Below are 25,591 nucleotides of genomic sequence, written 5' to 3' on the forward strand. Positions count from 1 at the left end.
TATAAAAGAGCAAATGACATATGTGCATGTAATCAATTTTTACAGAAGAGTGCCACTTTGTCCCCCTTCTCTCATTAGCTCCTCCTATCCTTTCATGGCTTCCAGTCATCTCTCTTCTTCTTTCCAGTCTTTCTCTCTCTATTTCTAGTATTTCTCTCTCCTTATTACTCTCTTTCTCTCTCTTGTGCACTTATTCTTCTCTCTCTTTTGTAGTATTCTCTCTCCTCTTTCTCTCTCTAGTTCACTTCTTGACACTTGTCAACATTGGCTTTTATGTTTCTAATGATGATCACTCACTTTATGTGAGAAAGGGAGATGCAAGCTTGGTCATCATAGTAATCTATGTGAATGACCTAATTATTATAGGTGACAATGATAGTGGAATTGCTGAAGTTAAGGACTTTTTGAAGAATCAATTTGAGATGAAGGATTTGGATGACCTGAGGTACTTTCTTGGTATTGAGGTGATTAGATGTGATGATGATATATGGTTGTCCCAAACGCAATATGGATTCGATATATTGTCCAAGTATGATATGACAGTATGTAAGTCTCTTTTAGTGCCACTGGAGCAAAATGTGAAGTTGGGTGCTGATGTTTGGGATGAGATAGAAGACCCTACTATGTTCAAGAGAATAGTAGGAAGTTTGATTTACATGACTATCATCATAAGGCCAAAGACTTGAGCTATGATATTGGCCTTATCAATTAGTTTATGCAAATTCCTAGAAAGCCTCACTTGGATTCAATTAGATGCATATTGTGATATGTGAAGTCCATTTTTCATTATGGACTTTTTTATGAGGCAAGTAAGAGTGTACAAGTGTTTGGATATATAGATGCAGATTATGATGGTAGCATGTCTACTAGCGGATTTATATTTTCCCTTGATAGTGCAACAATTACAAGGAGTAGTTAAAAGCAACATATATTTGCTTTATTGAGTACAAAGGGTGAGTATAGAGGTGTTGCTATAGCAATATGTGAGGTGGTATGGCTACAAAAGTTATTGGGCGATTTGGATATGCAAGGAGATGGTATGGCTGCAAAAGTTATTGGGTGATTTGGATGTGTAAGGAGATGGTCCAGTTGTCATTCATTATGACAACATGAGTAGCATACATCTAGCTAGGAACCCAGTGTTCCATGCTAGGACAAAACACATTGAGATGCATGACCAGTGAGAGAGAAGATACTTGTAGGAGAGATTGACTTGGTATATGTTAGCATACATAATCAAATAGATAACATTTTCACAAAGGCATTGGATGCAAAGCTTGGAGTTGATACAACATAGCTTGAGAGGGAGTGTTGAGATAGCAAGATTAACACATGCAGACATTGATGATGGATTGTCTAGCTAGATGGGTCCACATGTTTACACTTAGGACGTCGGTGGTCATTATGATCCTCATATGGCCATTGACTTATTACTTATTATATTTAGTTTATTGCACTTGCCTATAGTTGGCATAATTATAGCACTAGTCAATTGCTATAGTGAGTTATATATTGTTTGACTGAGTAGGCCACTTTTCTTTATGTTGTACCTTATCTATACTTTGTTTACATTTTATTTTGTGTGAAAGAAGAAGAAGAAACTAGCAAGAAAAGTTTTTGGCCTCCATCTCTCTTCTTGTGTTCTTGATTGAGCTTTCTCTTGTATGTATAGTGTGTGTTTGGCGCAGCAGTTCAAGCAACTCTTCCCAACACATGATTCTTGATGCTGTAGATAGATGTAACAAAGCAAATACAACTATATGATCCTTTGTACTAATATATACCAAGTTGACCTCACCTGCAAGTACCTTCTCTCTCACAAAGTGGTAATACACTTTAATGTGTTTTATCTTGGTATAGAACATAGGGTTCCTAGCCAGTGCTACTTATGTTGTCACAATGAATGATAAGTACCTACACATCAAAATCACCCAATAACTTCTGCAGCCATACAACCTTAGGAAAACACCTTTGTACTCAGCTTTGTATTCAATAAAGCAATTGTAAATTGTCTTTTCTTGCTCCATGTAACTATTTTACTATGAAGGAAAAACATGAATCCGATGATAGATCATTTATCAAACATGCTACCAATCATGTTTACATCTATGTATCTAGACACTTGTATATCCTTATCTTCCTTATAAAAAAGTCCATAATACAAAGTGGACTTCATATATCTCAATATGCATCTAATTCCATCCAAATGAGGCTTTCTAAGAATTACATAAATTGATTAATAAAGCCTATAGTATAGCTTAAGTCTATAGTCATGTAAATCAAAGTCTCTACTATCTTCCTCCTAAACACAATAGGGTCTTCTATCTCATCCCCAAGATCAGCACTTGACTTCACATTTTGCTCCAATGGCACTAAAAGAGACTTACGCACTATCAAATCATGCTTGGACAACATATCCAACAAGCCATACTGCCTTTGGGACAACCATATACCATCATCACATCTGATCATCTCAATACCAAGAAAGTATCTCAGCTCACCCGAATCCTTCATTTGAAACTTCTTCTTCAAAAGGTCCTTAACTTTAACAATCCCACTGTCATTGTGACCTATAATAATTAGGTCATCCACATAGATGACTATGATGGCCAAGCCTGCATCTCTCTTTCTAACATAAAGTGAGTGATCATCATCAGAAACATAAAAGCCAATGTTGACAAGATACTCTTCGATCTTGTCAAACCATCTCTAAGTCCTTGCTTCAGCCCATAAAGTGTCTTCTTTAACCTGCACAAATATGCGGGATGCTCTAAATCCTCATAAACTACCGGTTGCTCCATACACACCTCTTCTTGGTAACTCACCATCCAAGAAGGCATTATTGATATCCATTTGCTACAAGCTCCGATCTTTGGCTACTGCCAAAGCAATCACACATCTAATAGTTGCCATTCTAGCAAATGGACTAAATGTCTTTTTATAATATATGCCATATGTTTGAGCATAACCTTTTGCAATTAGTCTAGCCTTATACATGCTAATAGAACCATTTGCATTATTCTTAATTTTGTAAACCCACTTACACCTAATAGCTTTCTTGCCCTTAGGAAATGGTACTAAATCCCAAGTCTTATTGGCTTCTAATGCAACTATCTCCTCATCCATTGCCAAATCCCAATGAGCATGACCAATAACATTCTCAAAGCAAGTGGACTTAATATCCTCAACCACCTTTACTACATAAGCATAATGGTGAGCTACATAACCTTCAAAACCAAATCTTTTAATAGGATATCTAGCCCTACTAGACCTGCATACCATTGGGTCACTTAGTAGAGTCTTTATTTTACCATGTACTCTAAATACACTTGGTGTCCTAACTGAAATAATACCAAGTTTATCATCCAAATTATTTGAACTAGTGGAATCTCCATTAAACGCCAAATGACTAGGAGATGTATCATTACCACATCTAAGGCTTTCTTCTTGCCCTTGTCTTTACTTGCAACACTAGTAGATGCACCTAAAGATATGGAATTGCTTCTTAGTCTCCCAAACCAAGGGCATTGTAGTTGTAGTACCAACTAATATTTCTTGTCCACTAAGACTTCGTGATTCTTGCTTTTCTTTCGGCACATAACTATTATGATCATGATCATGATCATCATCCAATGCATCACCACGAGATACATACCAAGTGCTCATCTCATAAAAAATAACATCCCTGCTCACTTTGAACTCACTTGTGTGACAGTGTTATAATAGTGATATCCCTTTTGCTCTAAAGAGTATCCAATGAAAATATGTTTTTTATCCTTTGGATTAAGTTCCTTTCTACCTCATTTGACACACGAACATATGCAATAAAACCAAACACTTTTATGTGCGACATATTGGGCTTCTTGCTCGTAAAGCATTGTTTAAAGGCCATGCCATGAACTGAAGTTGTGAGAGTTCTATTAATAATATAGTTGAGATCTGATTTTAAGATGGATTTTAAAGTGCAAAAGTGGCAAGGGAGTTGTAAAAGTAATGGTCTGGAAAAAAATGTATCAATCAAAGATTGAGAAGCTAGAGTTTTCCTAGCTGGATTTTGATGTTAGGAATCCATGGCAAGTGTCTATTCATCGATTGGAGCCCATTTGATTCCCCATTTAATAGCTGCAAGGTTTGTCATTATAAAGTAGCTACTTGATCTAGAAGCCAAAAAGTGAGTGATGGAGACCAAAGTAATAGTTTTTTATGCCAGGAAGCTGCTTGGTCGTCGAGTCAAATTGCAAATATGAGGTCGTTTACCCCTTCATTTGGCTTGAAAATACTTGCTAGTAGTGCAAATACGAAGGAGATGAACTAATCAATTTGGTAATTAGTGTTTTAATGAATCTTAGAAGCTTCAAACAAGAGAAATTTTAATTGGAGGGGGGACACATTTTTTGGTGCACCCCTTCATGCCCCCAAAATTGGCAATTTCTACTTGGTAAAATCATAAGGAATAGTTGGGGCCATTGCTTCTTGTAAAAATTTCCTTCATTTTTACAGAGACAATAAGAGAAATGATGCACTTAATGAAAGGATCAAAATTTAGCCTCTCTCTTCTCTTTCTCTCTTGATCTAATTGTTGTTCATATGGGTTGAGAGGATAAGGGGGAATGGGTGTCGAATCGTGTTGAGATGCAAGGAATGGAGTGAGAAACCATGAAGAAAGTGCCATTGGTTGTGTGACAGTATCAACGGCTCTATTTTTTGAAATACGATGCATCATGTGTGTGGGATTTAGCGTAAGTGTGGGTTTATTACATATTATGTCCTATCTCTTATGTATATTGTGAAAAATGGTTGAGAATGCTTGAATTATGTTTGGTGATGTCTAAAGTCATAAAAATTCAATCGTTTTTAGTCATTTACATAAAAAAAATTAAAATCACAAAACTCAAGATGTGGAATTTAATACAGAAATTGAGATTTTGTTGGGTTTTGAGGGTTCAATGTTGTTCACATGTATGGAATAATAATTGATATGCTGATAGGGATCAAAGTCCATATTAGTCACATAAATTAAAAAATCAAGAAAAATTAGTAATTTAAATTGAAATAAATGGAAATAACATTAAAAATAGTCTCTTTGAAGGAAAAAAATAGGAAAGTATTTTTCTTTTCTAAACGCAATAAAAAACCACTTTAACATAGAGATATGGCTTTGAACTGAGGCTAAAACTCATGCTTCAACTCTACTATACATTCACAAATATAAATCTTACTTTTTGGATGCAAAAAGAAACTTATTTTTCTCTATTTTTCTTTTTTTTCTATTTATTTATTAATAATTATTGATATTTATTTATTTATTAGTTTAGATTGATTTATCTTATTGAGAATGATTTTCACATCATATTCAACCCATAGGAACACTATGCACAAAAAAACCCCAAAAAATGCATAATTTTTCTTAAACCGCATAGTCGTGGGTTTTGCATATTTAGCATAAAATTATTATACGACTGATTTCTCTTGATTACTCCAACATGGTTAATAAATCAGAGCATTGGCAACCAAATACAATCATTTTTAACCATTCCCAAACCAAAATTTATCATAAAATAATAAAATCTGACATATGAAATCATGCCCTTATGACGTACATATTTCAAAATTAGAGGTCCACTGATGCTCCTGAACAGCCATTAACAATCTGTCCAACCCCAATCTATGTCCCTTTCCACTCCCACATCATCGCATGATTGAAATCTTTCATCTAGCCCACCCCCTTCTCTCATACACTAATCCATGAGAACATACAACAAGAGGAGAGAGGAGATGTGAGTGAAAGAGTAAAGTCAGATCTCTTCGTAGAATGCATCATTTCTGCTCATTCGTGTGGTAATAGATGGCAAGGAAATTGAATATCTTGTTGCCCAGAGCATTTCTTTGATCATCACCAGTTTAAAAATCATTAAAAAACGGTAAATTTGGGGACGGTGAAAAAAATAGCACCCCCTTTCCCCCCACATTTCATAAAAGGTGACTTTTCACTCTTCCCCAAGCTTAAACAAGATTAAGACTTAAAACTTTTTTTTAAAAAAAACAATTCATGCTCTTGTGTTCATACTTGGCAAAGTGGTTTTTTTCCCCAAACGGAGACCCAAATGAACTCCAATTCGAGATCCAACTGGATGGCCAGCTTCATGGCATTGAAATCTATAAAGTTGGCCACCATCATGCACTTTCTAGCTTTTGGATCACATAGTTGCTTTATAATGCCAAACCTTGCAAGGATTAAATGGGGGTTCAAACGAACTCCAATCGACGAACCAAGACTTGTGCGCTTGTGTTGGATTCCTGGCATCGAACTCCATCTAGGAAAACTATAACTTATGAATTCACAACTCTTTCATTTTGCATGAAAATTTGGTCTTTTATGACCTCCTTCGAGGCTATTTTCCACTTCAAAATCGGCGGGCTCTAAAAATTTACTCTCATTGGCGACCACGAGATAGGGTGACTCAACCCTTCAAATCCCATGAACTCATATGCATAAACAACCATAAAAAGCATCAAGTTTCCATAACAAATATACTCAATAAAGCACAAGATCAACTCTCACCCTACCCCCTGACAAAATCAAGGCCTAGCCAACTTAGGACAACTAGACTAGGACCTCCTACTAAGCGAGAAGTCCTATAGCTTGGTCATCACAAATTTTCTTTTAACATACTTCCTTTCAAAGTTTCCATACATAGGCATGTAAAAAGGAGGGAGTTGAGCGTAGAGGGACGCAGGGAGAACAGGGCATTGGCCTTAGGTCCTAACTCGATACCCAAGAATCTACCAAGCTCTCACAAGGTGACACTTAATCCCTTTCTTTTTCACTCACTTTTATTTTCACTCCAACCTTTCTTATTTCTTTATTTTGGCTACCTGCTACCCCTTGAAAGATAAGGCATCACCCCCCGACACTAGGAACCCACCAAGCCTCCGTAGGGCGATAAGCAATTGCTCTTAGGATTTTCTTTCTTTCTTTCTATTTTAGGGGGTTAGAACCCTCTATATTGTTTTATCTCAAGTATATTCAATTTTTTCTCTGCTTTATACTTCGACAAGCTTCTCTAACTGCCACACTCTAGCAAAGACTCCTAAAACCACTACCTAGCAAGCGGGCAAAACAAGGTCACTAGGACCACCTTCTAAAAACATATCTTTAATACGTGATAATGTCGTTACTTATAGGAGGTAGACAACTGCTCGAACCTCTCTCAAATATACCTAACCTAGCCCTAAGACTTCATGCCTTGATTGCCAATCCCTAACAAATGAAAGAAAATAACCCCCACATACACGTATAACACTATCAGCATAAGGGAAAAACTCGAAAAGGCGATGACACTACCTAGAATGGCCACAAGAAGCTCTCGTGCAGCAAAGGCTTCCTCCAGGCACTTCATCAAACCTGTATGATGCAGTCACTAAAACAGAAAACCATTAAATGCACCTACACCAAATAGACATATGGCCCTCTTGGCCTAAAGAAATATAACATTTCACAACCAAAAAATTGGCCCTCTTGGCCTTATGAGATAATACACTTTACTACTATTTAGCAATGTACTACAAAAACAAACCCTTGGTCCTAACATAACTCTACCAAAGCACAAGACCGACCAAGGATAAGAGCACCACAGTCCCTATACTAAATGCATCAAGTTATTGGCTAATCCCCCTCCATAAAAAGCAAGGGGTGTTTGACGAATATGACAATAAACAATCCTATATGCATCCATGACAAAATAGAAAGTTTCTCAATTGCTACCTGACTCGTAACCCAAACTAGTCATCAACGACCAAAATAAGACGTTCAGCAAGAAGACCCCAAAGTAGTCTTGGGCTAATGTTAAAAGGTAATTGTAAGAGCTTTCTCAGACCACAATTGAGAAAGACATCTTCAACAAAAGCATAATTGGCTGGGGAATCTGCAAAGCGATTTCACTGTCGAGGAACTAGCTGACAAGTCACCATCTCCAAAATATGCAACATATCTAAGCCTACACAACAATACATCCATAAGTTGGGAGCCCGCACATTGTAGGTCCCATTCAGCTAATTGATTACTAATTGTGAGCCACCTTTCACCAATAATCAATGGATATCACCACATCAGGCTACATCTAGCCTCATAATCAAGGCCTTGTATTCTACCATATTATTAGTAAAAAAGTGTCCTAAATACTCTTTAGAAGCTCCATTGAAATACGAAGTATAGATCGAGTCTTCGGTGATAGGCCACGCCATATTGATCAGCTCACTCGTACTTATGATAATCAAAATCAAGCCAAGAGAGAGAATACATGTACAAATCCCTCCTTCCTCGCTAAACTTGATAGGAACACTAGTCAAAATTCTTTAACAATGGTGGCAGTAGACCTTAATCTCCACGTGAAAGAATTGTCTTGTCACTCAATAACGTGATAACCTTACTCCACCAAATCACTTGACCGTAGTGGTAACATTGCTCTAGATACAAATGCTTAAGATAAGGAATGATTCTTCACATCCGATCGTCTTGGTACCTACTACAAGTTCAAGCTGAATCATAAAGGACATGCACACGCACCAAGCCCAATGTTAGCCCTTACACATAGTAAGGCTTCAGCTTATTAAAGTTAACTTTATTCTTGAACACTATCCCCTGCAAATCTGCTTAAAGGGCTTAAAGCCATTCTTTCCTAAATGTATAATTTTGTATGGCCCATCCCACTTGGTTTCTAAATTACCAGGAAATAGCTCACATCGAGCATCACAATGCAGCACCAACTGACCCTTCACAAATTTATATTTCTTAGCTCGAAGATCTTGAAGGGCTTTCATTCTCTTCCTCCCTACTTCTTGATGTAGTAAAGCCTACAACCAAATCTAATCAAGATGTGCAAGAGTAGTATATCTTTCCTCTAATGCTTATGTCTCACCCAATGAATGATTAGGAGTGAAACCATGGTGTGCAACTCTATTTCGAATGGCAAAACACATTCCCCCTATATATCAGCTTGAACAGGATGTGACATGTAGCTCTCTTGAATGTCGTGTTGTAAGCCCACACTACCACATACAATTTCTTATCCCAATCTCGCTTACTTTCTAACACTATCTTGGATAAGATTTCTACAAGTCGTTTATTAGTACTCTCAACTTGGCCATTGGCTTGTAGCCCATCTCCAAAACTGTGAGTGTATCAAGTTATTGCTTAGGGTTTCTTTTTTTCGCTCAACACTTAATGTAGCAAACGTGATTAAAAACGTGGTACATGCTATACTACCTATGGTGAGTTCAATTGATGGGTTTATAGCTTTTGTTTTTAACAATTAAGATTGATATGGTGCATATCGATTTAGATTGGCCAAAAGAATAGGTTCTTATTAATCACAAGCAACCCAAATATTGTCACGTGATTTCACAAATAGGGTTTTTTTATTGTGGTAAAATTTGGAAAAGTTTTATAGATTTATACAAATAGGTTATTTATTGTGCTTAGAGGCAAAGTACATAAGTTTCTTAAGAAAGACGGATCATGTTACTATGTTATATTATTCAACTAAAAGGGTTTTTTAATGCCCAATAGATGATGTGTAGGGCTTCTTACATATGCATTCCCTAACTTACAATGGCTCAAGAGAGCTCATAGTAGAATCATAGATGATTTATAAGACTTCAACTAGACTTACAATGGTTCCATACATGGACTTACAATGGCTCTAAAGGGCTTGCAATGAACTTCTAATTGTTCCAAAAGAATTGTAATGGTTGAAGAGATATTGCAATGAACTTACAATTCTCTCATTATAGTGGTTCTAGAGAGGACTTATAATATAATACAATGGGTCTAAACTAGAGACACACAAAGAATGTACATTGTGCTTACATAGGAGTTACATAGGTTTTAGAGGAAACTCACAAAGAATGTACATTGTACTTACATAGGAGTTACATAGGTTTTATAGGATAGAAAAGTTCCAAAGGACTTACAAAGCTTCCCATAATAGATTTATGTAGGACTTCTAATGATTCTACATAACCTATAGCTGCTTCTAGGGACAAACAAAGGTTACAAGGACTTATAGTTGACTTTCAAAGGTTTTAAAGCACTTACATTAACTTTCAAAGGACTTCAAGAGGTTCTACAAAGGAATTACAAATATTTTAGTTAGAATGGACTTACAGTAAATATAAAAGACCCATAGTGGACTTATACTAGAAGTAAACTTACTCAAAAAATAGTATATCTAGCAAACTTATTAAAGATTCTGCAAACTTAAACTAGATTTAGAGGACTTAATTTGGACTTATACGTACACTTAAAATAGATCGAGAGGACTTACATTAGACTTATAATGGGCATACATTGGTTCTATAGGACTGACAATGGACTTTTAAAAAATTATAGATGACTTATAGTGGACTTAAAAAGGACTTATAGTACGATTACAAAGGAATTATACTAGTTTCAAAATACGTATAGTAGACTTATGATAGTGGACTCACAGTCAAATATGGAATTGCAAAGGAATTACTAGTTTCAAAAGTTTTATAACAGACTTACGATGGTGGAATCATAGTCAAAAATGGTTCTAAGGACTTATAATGGACTTCCAATGGACTTGAAGGACTTAAAGTGTAGACATGTAATGGGATTATAATGGTCCAAAGAGGACTTACAATGTGGACATATAATGGACTTAAAGTAGACATGTAGTGGACATATATTGGTCCTAGAGGACTTATAATGAACTTAAAGTGGAAATGTAGTGGAGTTCAAGGACTTATATTGGACTTACATACTTAAAGTAAACATATAATGAACTTATAATGGTCCTAGACAACTTACAATCAACTTATAATGGTCCTAGAGAACTAACAATTGACTTATAGTAGACATATAGTGGTCTTTGGGGACTTATAGTAGACTAACAATGGTCCCTCAACGGTCCTAGAGGACTTATATCCAACTTAACAAGGAGTTATATAATGATCTTAGAGGACTTACACTGGACTCACAAAATGGAATTATAAAGGTCTTATATAGTGATCTAGAGGAGCTATATTGGTCCTAGATGACTTCTAGTGGACTTATGAAGTACTTATACTACTTCTAAAGGCTTATACAAACGTATACTAGACCTATGGGGGAGTAACAAATATTCTAAATAACTTATAGTGGTCCTAAATGACTTACACTATTTCTAGAGGACTTACAATGGCAATAGATAACTTATAAATGAGATAACTTTAAGGACTTATAAAGGAATCGTAGTAGACTTATAAATGTTTTACATTAGAATCATAATGGTCCTAAATTTAGACTCAAAGTGGACTTACAACAACAAGCTTACAATGGACTTACAAAGGATATGTGAAAGAATTACAATGGACTTTAAAAGGACTAAAATTGGTCCTAAAGAAATTAAAGTGGTCTTACAAAGGACTTTGTGGTCTTAAAAATGACTTACAATAACCTTATAAAGACTTATAATGGACTTATAAAGGAAGACTCATACTGGTCCTAAAGGACTTGTGGAATTATAGAGGACTCTAGACTCGTATGGACTTACAAAGGACCTACATTAGATCTTACATTGGACTCTAGACTTGCAAAAGACTTGCCTTATGCTCTTAGTGGGCTTACATTAGGAATTACATTATGCTTTTAGTGGACTTACAATACAAGGGACTTACATCTATACTTATAGGGAACTAGGACTCATGGACTTATAGAGGAATTATATTAGAGTCATATGGAATTACCCCCAAGGACTAACATTAGACTCATATTGGAATTACTAATGGACCTAGATTTCATAGTGGACTTACATTGGACTTATTGTGGACTTCTAGTGCACTTGCAATCAACTTTCAATGGACTTATAATGGACTTCTAGTTTGACTTATGATGGACTTACAAGGAATTGATACTAGATTTATAAAAGACTTATTGTAGATTTTCAAAGAACTTCAATGGACTTACAATGGTTTGAGTAGACTTATAATGTAGAGGATTTACAGTTGTTACAGAAGATTATAGTAATATGTTTTGGGATTCACGGTAGCTTTAGAGTAATGAGGAGTTTCAATGGATGTACAATGGTTCAAAAGTGGACTTATAGTAGACTTACAAAGGACTTATAGAGTTATTCTAAAGGACTAAACCAAAGATAGACTTACAGAGGACAGAGGTTCTAGAGGATTTATAGAGGCTCTAGGTGGCTTGTAATGGAGATACAATGGACTTACAAAGGTTTGAGAGGATTTTTGTTGACTTACAAAGGTAGAGAAGACTTAGAGTCAAATGTCACAAACAACTTACAAAGAAATTACAAATTTTTCAAAAGAAATATTGCAAATGACTTACTATAGACTTACATGCAACTTACTATTCACTTACACTCAACTTACAAAGGTTACAAGACTTACTATAGACTTACAAAGGTTAAGGCTTGCTATAGACTTAGAAAGGGTATAGAACACTTACTATAGACTTACAAAGGTTACAAAAGACTTACTATATAGACTTACAAATGACAACTTTTTTATTAGCCCATGAAAATAGAACACTCTTCTTATATAACAAGTTGTGTGAGTTTATTGGACCATGAAGCAAATATCTTACATAAAGAATTCACTCTATTTTGTATCAAAGATTGGTATATGTCATTTAAGTTCTACATACATATGGGAAAATTCTTTCAATGTTTTGGTCTTATTCTTTGAATGTCATAAGAAGGTGCCCAAAAAAGATGTGCTTTGAAAAAGTGTCTATCCATCATTTGTTGGTTTAAAGAAACAATAGCATTTCTATTTCAAAATGACATAACCAAGAACTATTCTAGACCAAAGGTATTGCTAGGACTATATTGTGTGCATCTTCAAGCTTCACTGTGTATTTAATAATCTTTTAAGGTCTATCTAACTAAAAATTACACTTTCTCCAACCAATCAAGGATATCATCACTCACTAATATAGGGAAATGATTATTGATGGTATTTTCATTCTCAATATGAAAGCTCTTAATACCCACATAACTCTACAAGTGAATGTGAATCTTTCAATAGTAGGTGTGATTAGTTCTATATAACTTCGACCTACCATACTAGCCTCACACATAGGACACTTTTCATCTTCTCAAATTCTCAACTTGGCTACTAATTTAGGAGATTTAAAATTAGCATTCGTGCTTAAATCAAAGCAAAGAACACTGATGTTGTTTGATCCCTCAATTTACTCCATGCACATTATAAATTTGTAAATTCCCATTTTGCTACTCACTAAGTGAGCATTAATGCGACTAATGGCTTAGACTTATTTCCTTTATGCTCCTTCTTTCTTCATAATTATCTTAGATTGGCACTACGAGCATTCATGATCCATGTGTTCCTATTGCTCTTACAAAAAACATATATTTTCAATAAACAATACCTTCTTTTCAATAGGATTTTGACCGTGCACAATTGACCTTTTAGATCGCCACCCTACATGAAATGATGGCTTATTCGATTTTACTCCCTTTTGTGCCTTACTTGGAAAAACATGCTTATTCTCCTTAATAGTAGAATTGCATCATTTTAGTAATGTATGTACTATATTTTCATTCTCTATCAAGTGTGCCATGCTAGTTACTTTTCTCTTTATATGGTAGTCACAGCTTTCTTTATATGTATCACTATAATAGATCTCAATCTATTCTACCATTGTGACCTCATAAAAATAGTATTCTTCCAAAGAAGTACACTAAGTTGTACCAATTTGTGTCAAGTTATTGCCAATATCCACCTCAAAAGTATTTTGAGCCACCAAGAAGAGAAAACCAACTTGTAAGAGTAGCTAATTTTCCAATTTCTTGTCATGTATTAAAAGAGTAATCTACCATTAGAGTGTAGTCCTTTTCAAGAAAGTGGTTGCCTTGCACATTTGGAGATTCAAACCCAAAAAAAAAAACTACCATGAGAATAGCTTCATTGTTGAGCCCCTTTCCTTATACCATTTTTGTGGTATAATCTACAATACCATTGGTGCCTTTACATTTTCATAAACAATCAACCACAAAAATGGTATTGTAGATTATACCATTGGTGCCTTTACATTTTCCACACCCTTAACATGAGGTTGCACCCTAGCTACATGTCAATGCTAGGATGCATGCCACTATGCATTTTACGATATATTGCCATATTAAGATTCCCTTGAATACTTGCACAAGTAGCTAGAAGTTGTATTATGTATTATGCACAAGTGTTGAGCATTATGCCCTTATGGATAAAGAAATGGTTGGTCCTTCTATATTTGACATCACTGATAGTAGTGCATGTAATAATTTTTACTCAAATGGTTGCCAATGAATCTTAGTTGGCTACATAATTTGAGATTGTTCTTTTTACTTTTTCATTTCAAGAATAGATGTACAATTCGACATAATAATCTTGTTAAATAAATTATTGCACTTTTATACATAATAACCTAATCATAGCACCTACTTCCCCTTCATCTTGAACCTAAAAAATAGCACGAGAATGAGTTATATCTCAACAATCACATTTTTTGCTTGCTTTCATGATGCATTTTGTATATTTAGTGGCTCAAAAACATGCAAAGATTATCTTTATAGCTGGGGCTCTTGTTGGTTACTCTTATTGCCACTTTTCTAAGGCATTTCACTCATTCTCCCTTGATGGTTACTTTCTTCAAAAATAATAAAACTTGCTATAATCAAATTATAGTAAGCCAAAAGTATGTATATATACCTCAAGATGGATCAATAGCTCACCTTCTCAAAGAAGATGAAAATATCCAAGCAACAAAGCCACAAATCGATCTTTGATAACTCATTACCCTGTTTATGCACACACAAACTACATCAAGATATAAACTTAATATCAAATAATGTACTCATCAAGAGATCTAAAGTATTTTTGCTCAAGATGATACGTGTTGGCTCCAAGCTTGGTGCCCCTTCAAGTATTTCTTTATATTAAGATGAGATCTTTCAAAGTGGGATTAAAACCATAGAAAAAACAAATCTATCAATGCTCATTGATCTTGGCGCCATCATAGTTGTGAACATAAATCCACCAAAGGTCCATTTGTAGACTTCAACTTGTTAAACCCGAAACACAACATCAACAAATTAAGCCTTGTTTCATAGAGCAATTGCATCCATGAGGATCTAGATTTCTCTCCTTGAACCACATTATTCTTTTTCTCACAAATAGAGAGATTTCTCACAACATAACTATCTTGAAATCACTTTTATGACAAAAGTTCCCAAAATGCGATCCAATGTTGAATTATTTCAAGAATAAATGAGATCCCAACTCTAGGCATAAGAAAACTCAAATCAAAAAAGAATGAGGAAAAGTTATAACATGCAAGGGTTGCCTGTTTCATTTTCTTTGCAAAGGTGAAATCTAGTCACATACACACAATTCATTTTAATGTGCTATAGACCAAAGACATGTACAGTAGCCTTGATTTTAATGTTGCATTTGGTACTACTCCAAAATAAGAGCTCTTCCATGAAAACAAAAGCTTGTGAAATGTTATATCCTTGATGGGGTAACTTTACATCATCACAAGATTTTGTGTCAATCATTGCAAAACATGGCAACTATATGTGGTGATATAGCAACAATCTGAAAATCTTTTTTCAAATTACATATAACAACAATATATTTATAAAGAAAGAACATACTCTAGTGCATGCAAGCATCATTACATTGATGCCTTGTGATTGTTAAAATAATACATATTCACATTGCATATATAACAATGTATTTATCAAGAAAGAACATACTCAAGTGTATGCAAGCATCATTAGATTGATGCCATGTGATTGTTAAAATAATACATATCAAGATTTGTCATCTATCACTCTCATATCCTTAATCAATGATATAGATTTATTAACTAGATCATGCATGGCCTCATTCTTCACAATATACATGATGCTTGCTCTATTCAAGCTTTTTAAAGATTGATCAAGGTCTTTCTCATATAGATATATCAAACCAATAGCAAAGAAAGCATCACCGACATTATTGTGTGAGCTTCCCAAGATTTGTTCTCTGAGCTCCAAGATATCCTAGATGAAAAGTTGACCCATTAATGCATACATCAAAAAGACGCTTTATGTTAACACTTGAAGAATAAAAGCACAAATATTGATGGGATAATAGTCTCACCTTTATTATAACTATAATATCCTGAAGATGGATCCATTTGATATTTTTATGGCTAGTTGCCAAATTTGGATCCAATTTGGGATCAAGATCTCCGAACACCTTAGATTTGATTTTGGAACTTCCTAAAACTATACCCTCTAATGTCAACAACCATATGTCAACTACAATATCTCCAAAAGCCATGGACTCTTCAACCCTACCCTATAGCACCATTCCAAACTGAATGTTCTTAGTGCCTTTAAAACTTAAGGGGAAGCACAATTGATTTGGATATTGATTTGGATAAGAACAATGCCAACTTTTATTGCAATAACTTTTTGCCACTTTAATACATCTATACATGCTTAAGGTTCCTTTTATACAACACCCTAAAATATATACAATTTATTCAAAGGGTATAAAGACAAAAAACACAAAAAGAATTTGTGTTGTTATGATTCATGGGTGTTTACTTAACAAGCCTAAGAATGGATGTTCACTCAATTCACAACTTGAAGTCCACTATTACCATGTATCATGGCCATTTGAAGCATTGAATAGGGAAAGCTAAAGACAAAGTTTTCCATAAGGAACAAAGAGAAGAGGGAGTTCCTGAGATAGAGGCAAAATATATTCACACTGATTTTTCTTTGAATATGAAATACTTGAGGGGAAAATGTGGTCATGAGGGTTTTTCCTTGAAGAAAGAAATAGCGTGCTTACAAATGAGGATTGGGAAAATGGGTGTTACGGAAAGATTCCATTTATCATGAGAATATCTAGGAGGTGGACATTAGGCATAAGTTATCAATCCCTTATCATTTGCAATATAATGGGATCTCTAAAAGGAAAAAATCTTTTGGTAAGCTCAAGGTAAACTTCAAGGTGAAAATGGTGAGCTTGTTTTCACATTAAGAATTTGATCTTCCCCGATTAGTAAACATAGTCTCCCAATTGAGCATTGGAGCATGCATATAATCCTTGAGGAACAAAAATTTGGGGCTTATTGCAACATTGGATCCACTATGATCTATGTTTAGTGGGTACAAGCAAAAGTAGTAGAAAAGCATGTGAAAATGCTACAACAAAGTTCCAAATCAAAATATAATATCTAGGTTCAGTATAACAGGGTTCCTCCTTGTTTACATCTCACAAGAGAGCACCCTTTTTACCTAAGCACATCAAGAGAAGAACAAAGTCTTTAGTGATAATCGTAGAAAGGTGAGATCCCAATCCTAAATATTACAATAATCGTAGAAAGGTGAGATCCCAATACTAAATATTACAATAATAACTATGCCCCCAAAAGGAGTTACAAAGATGACACAATGCAAAAACATTTACTACAAGATACCATGTACTACCTCTATGTTTGTTGATGTACAAGAGCATCACTCATAGAGTATGCTCTGGTATGATATGGGTCTAATAACCTTGGCCTTTGAGCGACAATTTTCATTTACATGGGCAAGCTTTTGTCAAGATATACAAAACCTATTCATTTTAGGCAAGTAATGCCAAAAGGGTCTTTGTGATGATGGGAACATGGTCTATGTTTAGGATCAATCAAGATGCGGGGAGAGTGGGACTCGGTCTAAGCAGCTAAGTAATTCATGCCTACTCTCTGAGTCCTTCGAATATAGAGAAGCTATCGTGCAAAATTGTCACTCCATATTGCATGACTATTGCAAAAGAAATGCGTCGTGGATAGGTGTCAAGGCAAGAAGTCAATCCACATCTTCATTTTGAGTGGATTGTCCAAATTCACAATCTCTCAAACACTCGTGAAGCCAAAAAACTATGAAAACATCATGCTATAGGAACAAAAGAAAAGGATCACCTTGTGGGCACAACAAGGTAGAGGGAACAATATCCATGCATGGAGCAGCCACCTCTCAAGTATCAAGCCAGCCAAAACTAGAAAAGTAATTTACCATAATAGCAAGCCTTGCACATGGCCTACATGACCACAGATGCCTAAGGCTAAATTAAAGATAAAAGAATTGCAAGATTGCTAGATGTGCCAGAGGCTAGTCTACCGCATGAACTAAAAGAGGCAAGGATGATGAGATTGTAACCTAGCCATGGTCATCATCTTGCCCAAAACCCAAGAATGGATGGGTGTCCTTTGAACTGTCAGTGAGGTCCATACTCAAAATGAAGTCCCAAATCTGTCTGGCAAGCAAGCAAGAGATGAAAATATGAACAAGGGTTTTCAACACAAGTATGAAAAATACATCTCCCACAGGATATTTTATGACCGTGCAACACATCGCTAATGGGAAGACCCCCTATAAGAAGTTACCATATGAAAACTTTCCCTTGATGGAGAAGCTTAGACTTCCATAGATGAAGTAGCCAATCATGCCCCTTAGCTCTACTCTAACAAATATACCAAACTTTATTTGCTTTCATGGTGACCCATCTCTTATCCTCAACCATTTTGTGATAAATCTAATTAGCTAACTATTTCAAAAAGTCTTGGAGTTTCACAAAAGCCCAATCCAACCACAGCAATAAAGGACTAAAAAGTAGGCAAGGAAGAGTGCCTCCAAAGCTAGTCCTCCAAGGTCAATCAAATCAACTTGTAACTTCGAGGTACTCAAAAGTACTAGTGAGATTGATAATGGCAAAAATGATAAATCTTAGGCTAACTTGGAATAACACCATACGGAATAGTCATTTGTCCCTTTGCATGTGCTTGTCAAGCCAATCGAACAACCTAGACATAGCCAATACCTCTACTTGTAAGGGATTCACTTCCTGTTTGAAATCAAGAGTGTGCAAAACAGTGAAGCGAAGAATTCCCTACCATGATGTAATCAAGTAGATAAGAAGAAATGAATTTGAAGTTTTGAATGGTTGTGTCAAATTCAAAAGATTCCACCATGACACCTAAAAAGTAGTGCAGCTATCCAAAATGCCAATATTCTCAATTAAAACATGGCAATATCTGTCCAAGGATGATGATGAGCATATAAAGATTGCAAAAGGGAAATCCGCAAGGCTGCCATATGAATTTTGACATCCAACAGGGCAGCACCACCCAACCGTTTTGGCATAGGAACATATTGTTAGGAAACCCACACTTGGCCCAATTGATTTCCTTGCTTTTTCTAGACTATAAAGCGAATGGTCAGCACTAATTCCTACAATGACTTTTGCATCCACGGAAGCAAAGGCAAGAAATAGATCATGCTGATCATGAATATTTGCGCAAATTTCAATTGCACATGTAAAGACCATCCTAGGATTCCAACACATGGACTTATCATGAACACGTAAAGACATCCAATCAAGAAAAGCATAAGGATCCGCATCCACCCCGATGGGATAACCCAGGTGTTGAGTTATTTATCCTCCGGAGACAACGCCCCCTGCCAACCCAAATCATTCAAATCACCCTTTGTACAACTAATCAGAGTGGATTTCTTTTCCTTTTTTTCGTGAAGATAGTTGAATTAAGTAAATATTTTACATCAGACCATCAGGTCGGCTTAGAACTCTCTCTCTGAAAAATATATACATCAAACCATCTCGTCAGCATTCTCACTAAATCTCTTACATTTTGTTACATCAGACGATCAGGTCATCCAAGAAAGTGACGAAAGACTATCACAACTTTAACACAGAGAAAATCACACTATTGGTGTAGAGCGAACAATAGCCAGCTCAGGGGGCAGCAATGTCAAGAAGAACGAGGTTAGCTGCTATCATAGAAGAAATCTGCCATAGCACTAAACCTTGAATACGAACCACATGACCATGGATGCCCGAGACCGAATCAAAAATAAAGGCAATCTGAGTATACCAGATATGCCACAACGCAGTCCATCTCAGGAACTGGAATAGGTAGGGATGATCAGAATGCAAAGAAAGCATGGAGGGCAGCTTTCCCATAACCCATGAGCAGGCTGTTATGCATAACTGAGTCGCCGAGAGCCACACGCGAGAAATAAAACACCAGATCTATCGCGCAACTAGACAAGAGGCAAAAAGATGAAGCAATGTTTCATCACATGTAGTGTAGAATACACAACGACCAACAGAGATCTTTCGAGCACGCAGCACCTCTCCAATTGGAAGACCACCAATCAATAGTCTCCACAAGAAGACTTTCCCCTAATAGGAAACCTTGGACCTCCAAAGCTGAAGGAATCTTTCCTGCCACTTCTTTTTGCCATCCCTAATATGCCATAATTTATTCACCTTTGTAATGACCCATCTCTTGGCCTCCACCATCTGATGGTATATCTAGTTAGCAGACCTCTTCTCAAACTCATCCGGTATCACAAACTTCCAATCACGCCATGGATACAATGCTGTAGCACTGGTAAAGGAGAACCTCTGAAGTTTGACCTGTATGGATGACCAAATGTCACAATATCCTCCGGGTACCGAAAAGTGTTGACAAATACGCCAAAAAGAGTAAAGCCGGGACTGCCCAAGAATAACACCGTCGAAAACTGTCTGCAACCCCAAACGAGCCATCCGATTAAACTTGAGTCTATGCAAATCTTTGTCCGACCAATCTAACAATCTAGAGGAGGCCAAGACTTCTCCTTGCAGCAAATTCGCATCCTTGTGAATCTCAAGAGGGTACCAAACTGAAAAACATAGGATCTCCTGCCAGGATGCGATCAAATGAGAAAGGAGAAAAGACCGCGTGATCTTAACAGGTCTCAAGGAATTAAGCACATGCCACCAGGAGGAACGAATGACCATGTTACCATGGGAGATGCCAGATTTCTTCTCTCTCTCTCTCTCTCTCTCTCTCTCTCTCTCTCTCTCTCTCTCTCTCTCTCTCTATATATATATATATATATATCTATATATATATATATATATATATATATATATATATAGTGAATATTTACATCAGACCATCACGTCAACATTCTCTCTGTAACTCTTACTTTCTATTACAACAGACCATCAGGTCAGCATACTCTGTCCCTCTCACTCTTTGTGTAACTAATATATACATGAGGCCTGCGGGCTCTCAGAACAACCTATTACATGAACAGTACTAATAGATCAGACAGAAGGAACAACTAGAGTAGAGCGAACAATCGCTAACCAGGGAGCCACAATATCCGGAAAAACCAGGTCCGCTGACATCATAGAGGAGATTTGCCATAACACTATTCCACGCACACGGGCCACATGCCCATGGATGCCCGATGCTGCATCAAAAATAAAGGCATTGCAAGTACGCCATATATGCCACAGGGCTATCCATCTAAGGAAATGAAATAGGTAGGAACAATCTGAACTCAAAGAGGGCATAGAGGACATATTTCCCATAAGCCAGGAATAAACCGATAGGCGGTGTTGAGTCACCGAGAACCACACAAGGGAAATGAAATTCCAGATTCGTTGTGTCACAATGCAAGAGACAAAGAGGTAAAGCAAAAAACACAACGCCCAGCAGAGATCTTTTGGGAACAGAGCACTTCACCCCTTGGAAGACCCCCAATGAGCAACCGCCACATGAACACTTTTCCCTGATACGGGACCTTAGACTTCCAAAGCTGGATAAATCTTTCCCGCCACTTCTTTTTACTATCCCTACGATGCCATAACCTATTCACTTTCCCCATGACCCAATTCTTGGCTTCCACCATCTGATGATATATCTGATTAGCTCACCTTTTCCCAAAGTCATCAAGAAGCACAAACATCCAGTCATGCCAAGGATCCAATGGTTGTAACACAAGCAAAGGAAAGAACCTCTAAAGGTTGTCCTGGATGGACGACCAAATGTCCCTGTATCCACGAGGCACCCTAAAGTACTAACGAATACGCCTAAAGAAATAAAGACGTGGCTGCCCAGGAATAACAACATCATAGACTGTCTTCAATCCCAACCTGGCCATCTGATTGAATTTGTCTCGCTGCTGCAAATCTTTTAGTGGCCAATCCAATAACCTCGAAGAAGCCAGTATTTCTTCTTGCAGCGAATTTTCCTCTTTACGAATATTCGAGGAATGCCAAACTGCAAAACGAAGCGTCTCCTACCAAGAAGCTATCAAAGGAGAAAGGAGAAAAAACTGGGAGACCTTTAAAGGCCTTGTAGAATTAATCTCTCTCTCTCTCTCTCTCTCTCTCTCTCTCTCTCTCTCTCTCTCTCTTTTTGTACATGCATGTTGCATCACAATTATATAGTGCTTTGCTACATCGCAACTCTGTAGAGGTCCATAGGTTTGTTGATGTCTATAGGTCTACCCCCAAGGTCTATCATGTTTGTAGAACTATCGGTCTAAAGTCACATATTAGAGGTCACGTTTGCAAGTCCACTGTTATAGGTTTGCCCACCAAGGTTCTCTCTCTCTCTCTCTCTCTCTCTCTCTCTCTCTCTCTCTCTCTCTCTCTCTCTCTCTCTCTCTCTCTCTCTCTCTCTCTCTCTCTCTCTCTCTCTCTCTCTCTCTCTCTCTCTCTCTCTCTCTCTCTCTCTCTCTCTCTCTCTCTCTCTCTCTCTCTCTCTCTCTCTCTCTCTCTCAAGTTGCTACCCTACTGGTAAACCACTTGTTTGATCAACCCCCTGACCCGGATTCAAATCTTTCTTTAATGTTCTCTCTATTTTTTCTTCGTGAAGAAGCGACATATAAAGAAGAACTATTACAAGTGGAAGAATAAGCAAAAGGGTAAAAAGTAAAATTAAGATTATGACGAAAACAAAGAGAAGGGCACGCGAAATATAGAAGAAATTAGTACATGTAGTAGTGACGATGGAGACATCTTATATGTATCCTCTTTTCATGATGCATTCTTGGTTTCCATGGATAATGACATGTCATCGAATCAACTTTTGGATTCTAGAGCATCATTCCATGTTACTCCACATAGAGAGTAGTGTAATACTTATAATAATGAGAGACGAGGATGCATCTATCTCAGTAATAACTTCACATATAAAATTCTTGGGACCAAAAGGTCACCAAAACACAGCATAAAAATATCATATGTCGGCAAAACAGGAGTGGAGTGAACAATATGCAACCAAGAAACAACCACATCAAGGAGAACCATGTCTAACAAAACCATGGAAGAGATCTACCATAACGGTAATCCATGAACACAGACCACATGACCATGAACATAAGAGGCCAAATAAAAAATGAAGGCATTACGAGTATGCCAAATGTACCAAAGAGCCATCCATCTAAGAAAATAGAAGATGCAAGGATGATCTAACTACAAAGTGGACAAAGAAAGCATCTTGTAATCCAAGAACAAATGGGCCTCCACTGCTGAGTGATTGAGGTTCACACACAGGAAACAAAACTCCAAATTTGTCTCAAAACAAGGCAAGAGATGAAGAGGTGAATCGAGCTCTCATCGCATGCAGTGCAAAAGATACAACCACAAGAGATCTTGCCAACACGTAGCATATCCCTGGTGAAGACCCCCAATAAGTAGCCTCCATATGACAACTTTCCCTTGATGAGGAATCTTGGACTTCCACAAGTGAAGAAATATGTCCCACCACTTCCCTTTGCTATCCCAAACATGACCAGCCATGGAAAGGGATTGCACATCTTTCCAAAGCTAGTGATAGTCTCGGGTTGTATTAGGAGCTTACACACCCACCAACCATAGAACCTCCCCCCTCATATATAATTTCCACCACCAAGAATCTACCCCAAACATCTTAACGAACCAATGAAGCCTACAATGAAGATCAAACAACCAACATAACTCCAAATTTATGAGGAATGGCCAATAAAGAACACTATAAAATCCTCATAAACATAGGTGAAACTAGCCCAATGAGTGCTACTTATACTCCGCACAAACAACATTCCGAATATTGGCAAAAACATTCATCGGTAACGTATACTACTTAATGCCTAGGAGCTCCGTTTTCACTTCCTGCGGACCTAGGGCGGCTAGGACCAACTCTTCATGATGCAGGCAGGTAGCCCCAGATGGCGATACACCCCCCCCTCCATGGCTTCTTGCCCCCATCCCCCCCAAACCGCCTTGAGAGGCTTGTATACATGATGTATTTATGGCTTTGCACCAGCTCCAGCTAGTCTGTAGAGCATGAGCACTCCGTTGTAATCAGTTTTTTTTTAGTAATATAATCAGCCACATTTTACTTGCAAAAAAAAATACTACTTAATGCCCAACGAAACCCTTTTGGCATTCCATAAAGCGAGTCTCGTGATAAACAAAGAGGGGAAGAACTATTGGATCACCACTTTTCCTTTTGCATTCGTAGATTTAGCTGCCTGAAATCTCTCCATTTCATTATGGATTACATCCACAAGATCCGCCCTTTGCAATCCGGCAATCGATGCATGAGGAGGGAACTAATGCTTTTGAGCACCGAATGCATCTCGAGAGGGTAACAGCCTCTCACAAGCATCAAGCCTCAAAGCAAAATTATAAGGACCTTTACCAACCAATCCATCTGCAGCCACCCAAGATGATTGAGGTTTAGAGTAAAATCCTTTACCCTTGCATTGAAAAGTTGGTGTGGCATTATCAGACCGAATGCATAGGAATCAAATAAGATTCTTGTCAAGAATGGTTTTTAACCAGAGGAACCCAAGGAGCATCCTTAGACACCTGACCTTGACAGGTAGGATGCGACTCACCACCAAGCCCAGCCTGAAGCCAATTCATATTAGTATTTCCATGCAAACCAGGAGGCACATGGAATGCATTGCTGCAGCACATCTTGGGATTCACACTCCTGCATATCCACCTCAAGATTTAAAGCACTCTGCAAAACTTCAGGAGCATGATCACATTCAAAAACAAAATGACTCAACTTCCCACATCTAAAAGAGCGTCCTGCAAAAGTCCCCCATTTTAGCTCAAAAACCAATGCATGCAACCTTGGTGCATCAAAACGAATTTTGTTGGGCCAAGGTTTTCTAGTATCCCAAATCATGCAAGTTCTATTCCTATTTCGAGAGGCCAAACAGGGCTCCACCAAGACCTAACAAAGAGATCTCAATACAAGAGGAAGAAGCCGCCAAATGTGAGAAGGGAAATTAACCACTTCCACCCAAATCAGGCATGCATGTCTAAGAGCACTCTAAAATTCCTCCATGGGATGGCATGGACCAACTGACCATCCAGTAACAAAGGGATACACTACATTATATGTGCCCAAGCACCTGAAGTATGACTGACACACATCATCACTCAATAGCATTGGCTACAGCCATGCTCTAATACAAGGAATCAAAGAGGCCCTACCTGTAAAATAAAAGATAGCTGTCCTCTCATGGAAGGCAGCAATCTGCTGTAACTCTATTTTGGTTCCCATAACAGTCACCACAGGATCACCATCCGGTAAAGAGCTTGCTTTTCCTTCATTCACACATGCATAATCATTCATCAGATTATTCATACTGGCAAGCATATACTGAAAAAACTCGTTTGTCTGCAAAGTGAGGTGCACCGGCAAACTATTGAG

At 37.1% G+C, this 25,591-nt stretch overlaps 1 protein-coding gene across 9 annotated transcripts in view; it reads right to left on the reverse strand.

Moving 5' to 3' along the window:
* Positions 1 to 14,415: 14,415 nt before the first annotated feature.
* LOC148032051 (uncharacterized) overlaps positions 14,416 to 25,591 on the reverse strand; it is a 63,961-nt gene continuing 52,785 nt past the window's right edge. For 3 of the 9 annotated variants that reach the window (XM_087684031.1, XM_087684030.1, XM_087684029.1), the window contains 2 exons: positions 16,177 to 16,377; positions 15,692 to 16,076 (listed from right to left, as the gene is read on the reverse strand). In XM_087684031.1, the coding sequence (XP_087540157.1) occupies positions 15,846 to 16,076; positions 16,177 to 16,377 (432 nt within the window). In that variant the 3' untranslated portion in view covers positions 15,692 to 15,845. Of the gene's footprint in view, positions 14,491 to 14,762; positions 14,829 to 15,691; positions 16,077 to 16,176; positions 16,378 to 25,591 lie in introns of those variants that run through there. The other 6 variants (XM_087684038.1, XM_087684033.1, XM_087684034.1 and 3 more) reach the window with 4 other exon arrangements.

The sequence above is a fragment of the Lygodium microphyllum genome, chromosome 8, assembly GCF_053477565.2.
Source record: "Lygodium microphyllum isolate KBCC chromosome 8, Lygodium_microphyllum_v1.1.10, whole genome shotgun sequence".
Classification (NCBI taxonomy): domain Eukaryota; kingdom Viridiplantae; phylum Streptophyta; class Polypodiopsida; order Schizaeales; family Lygodiaceae; genus Lygodium; species Lygodium microphyllum.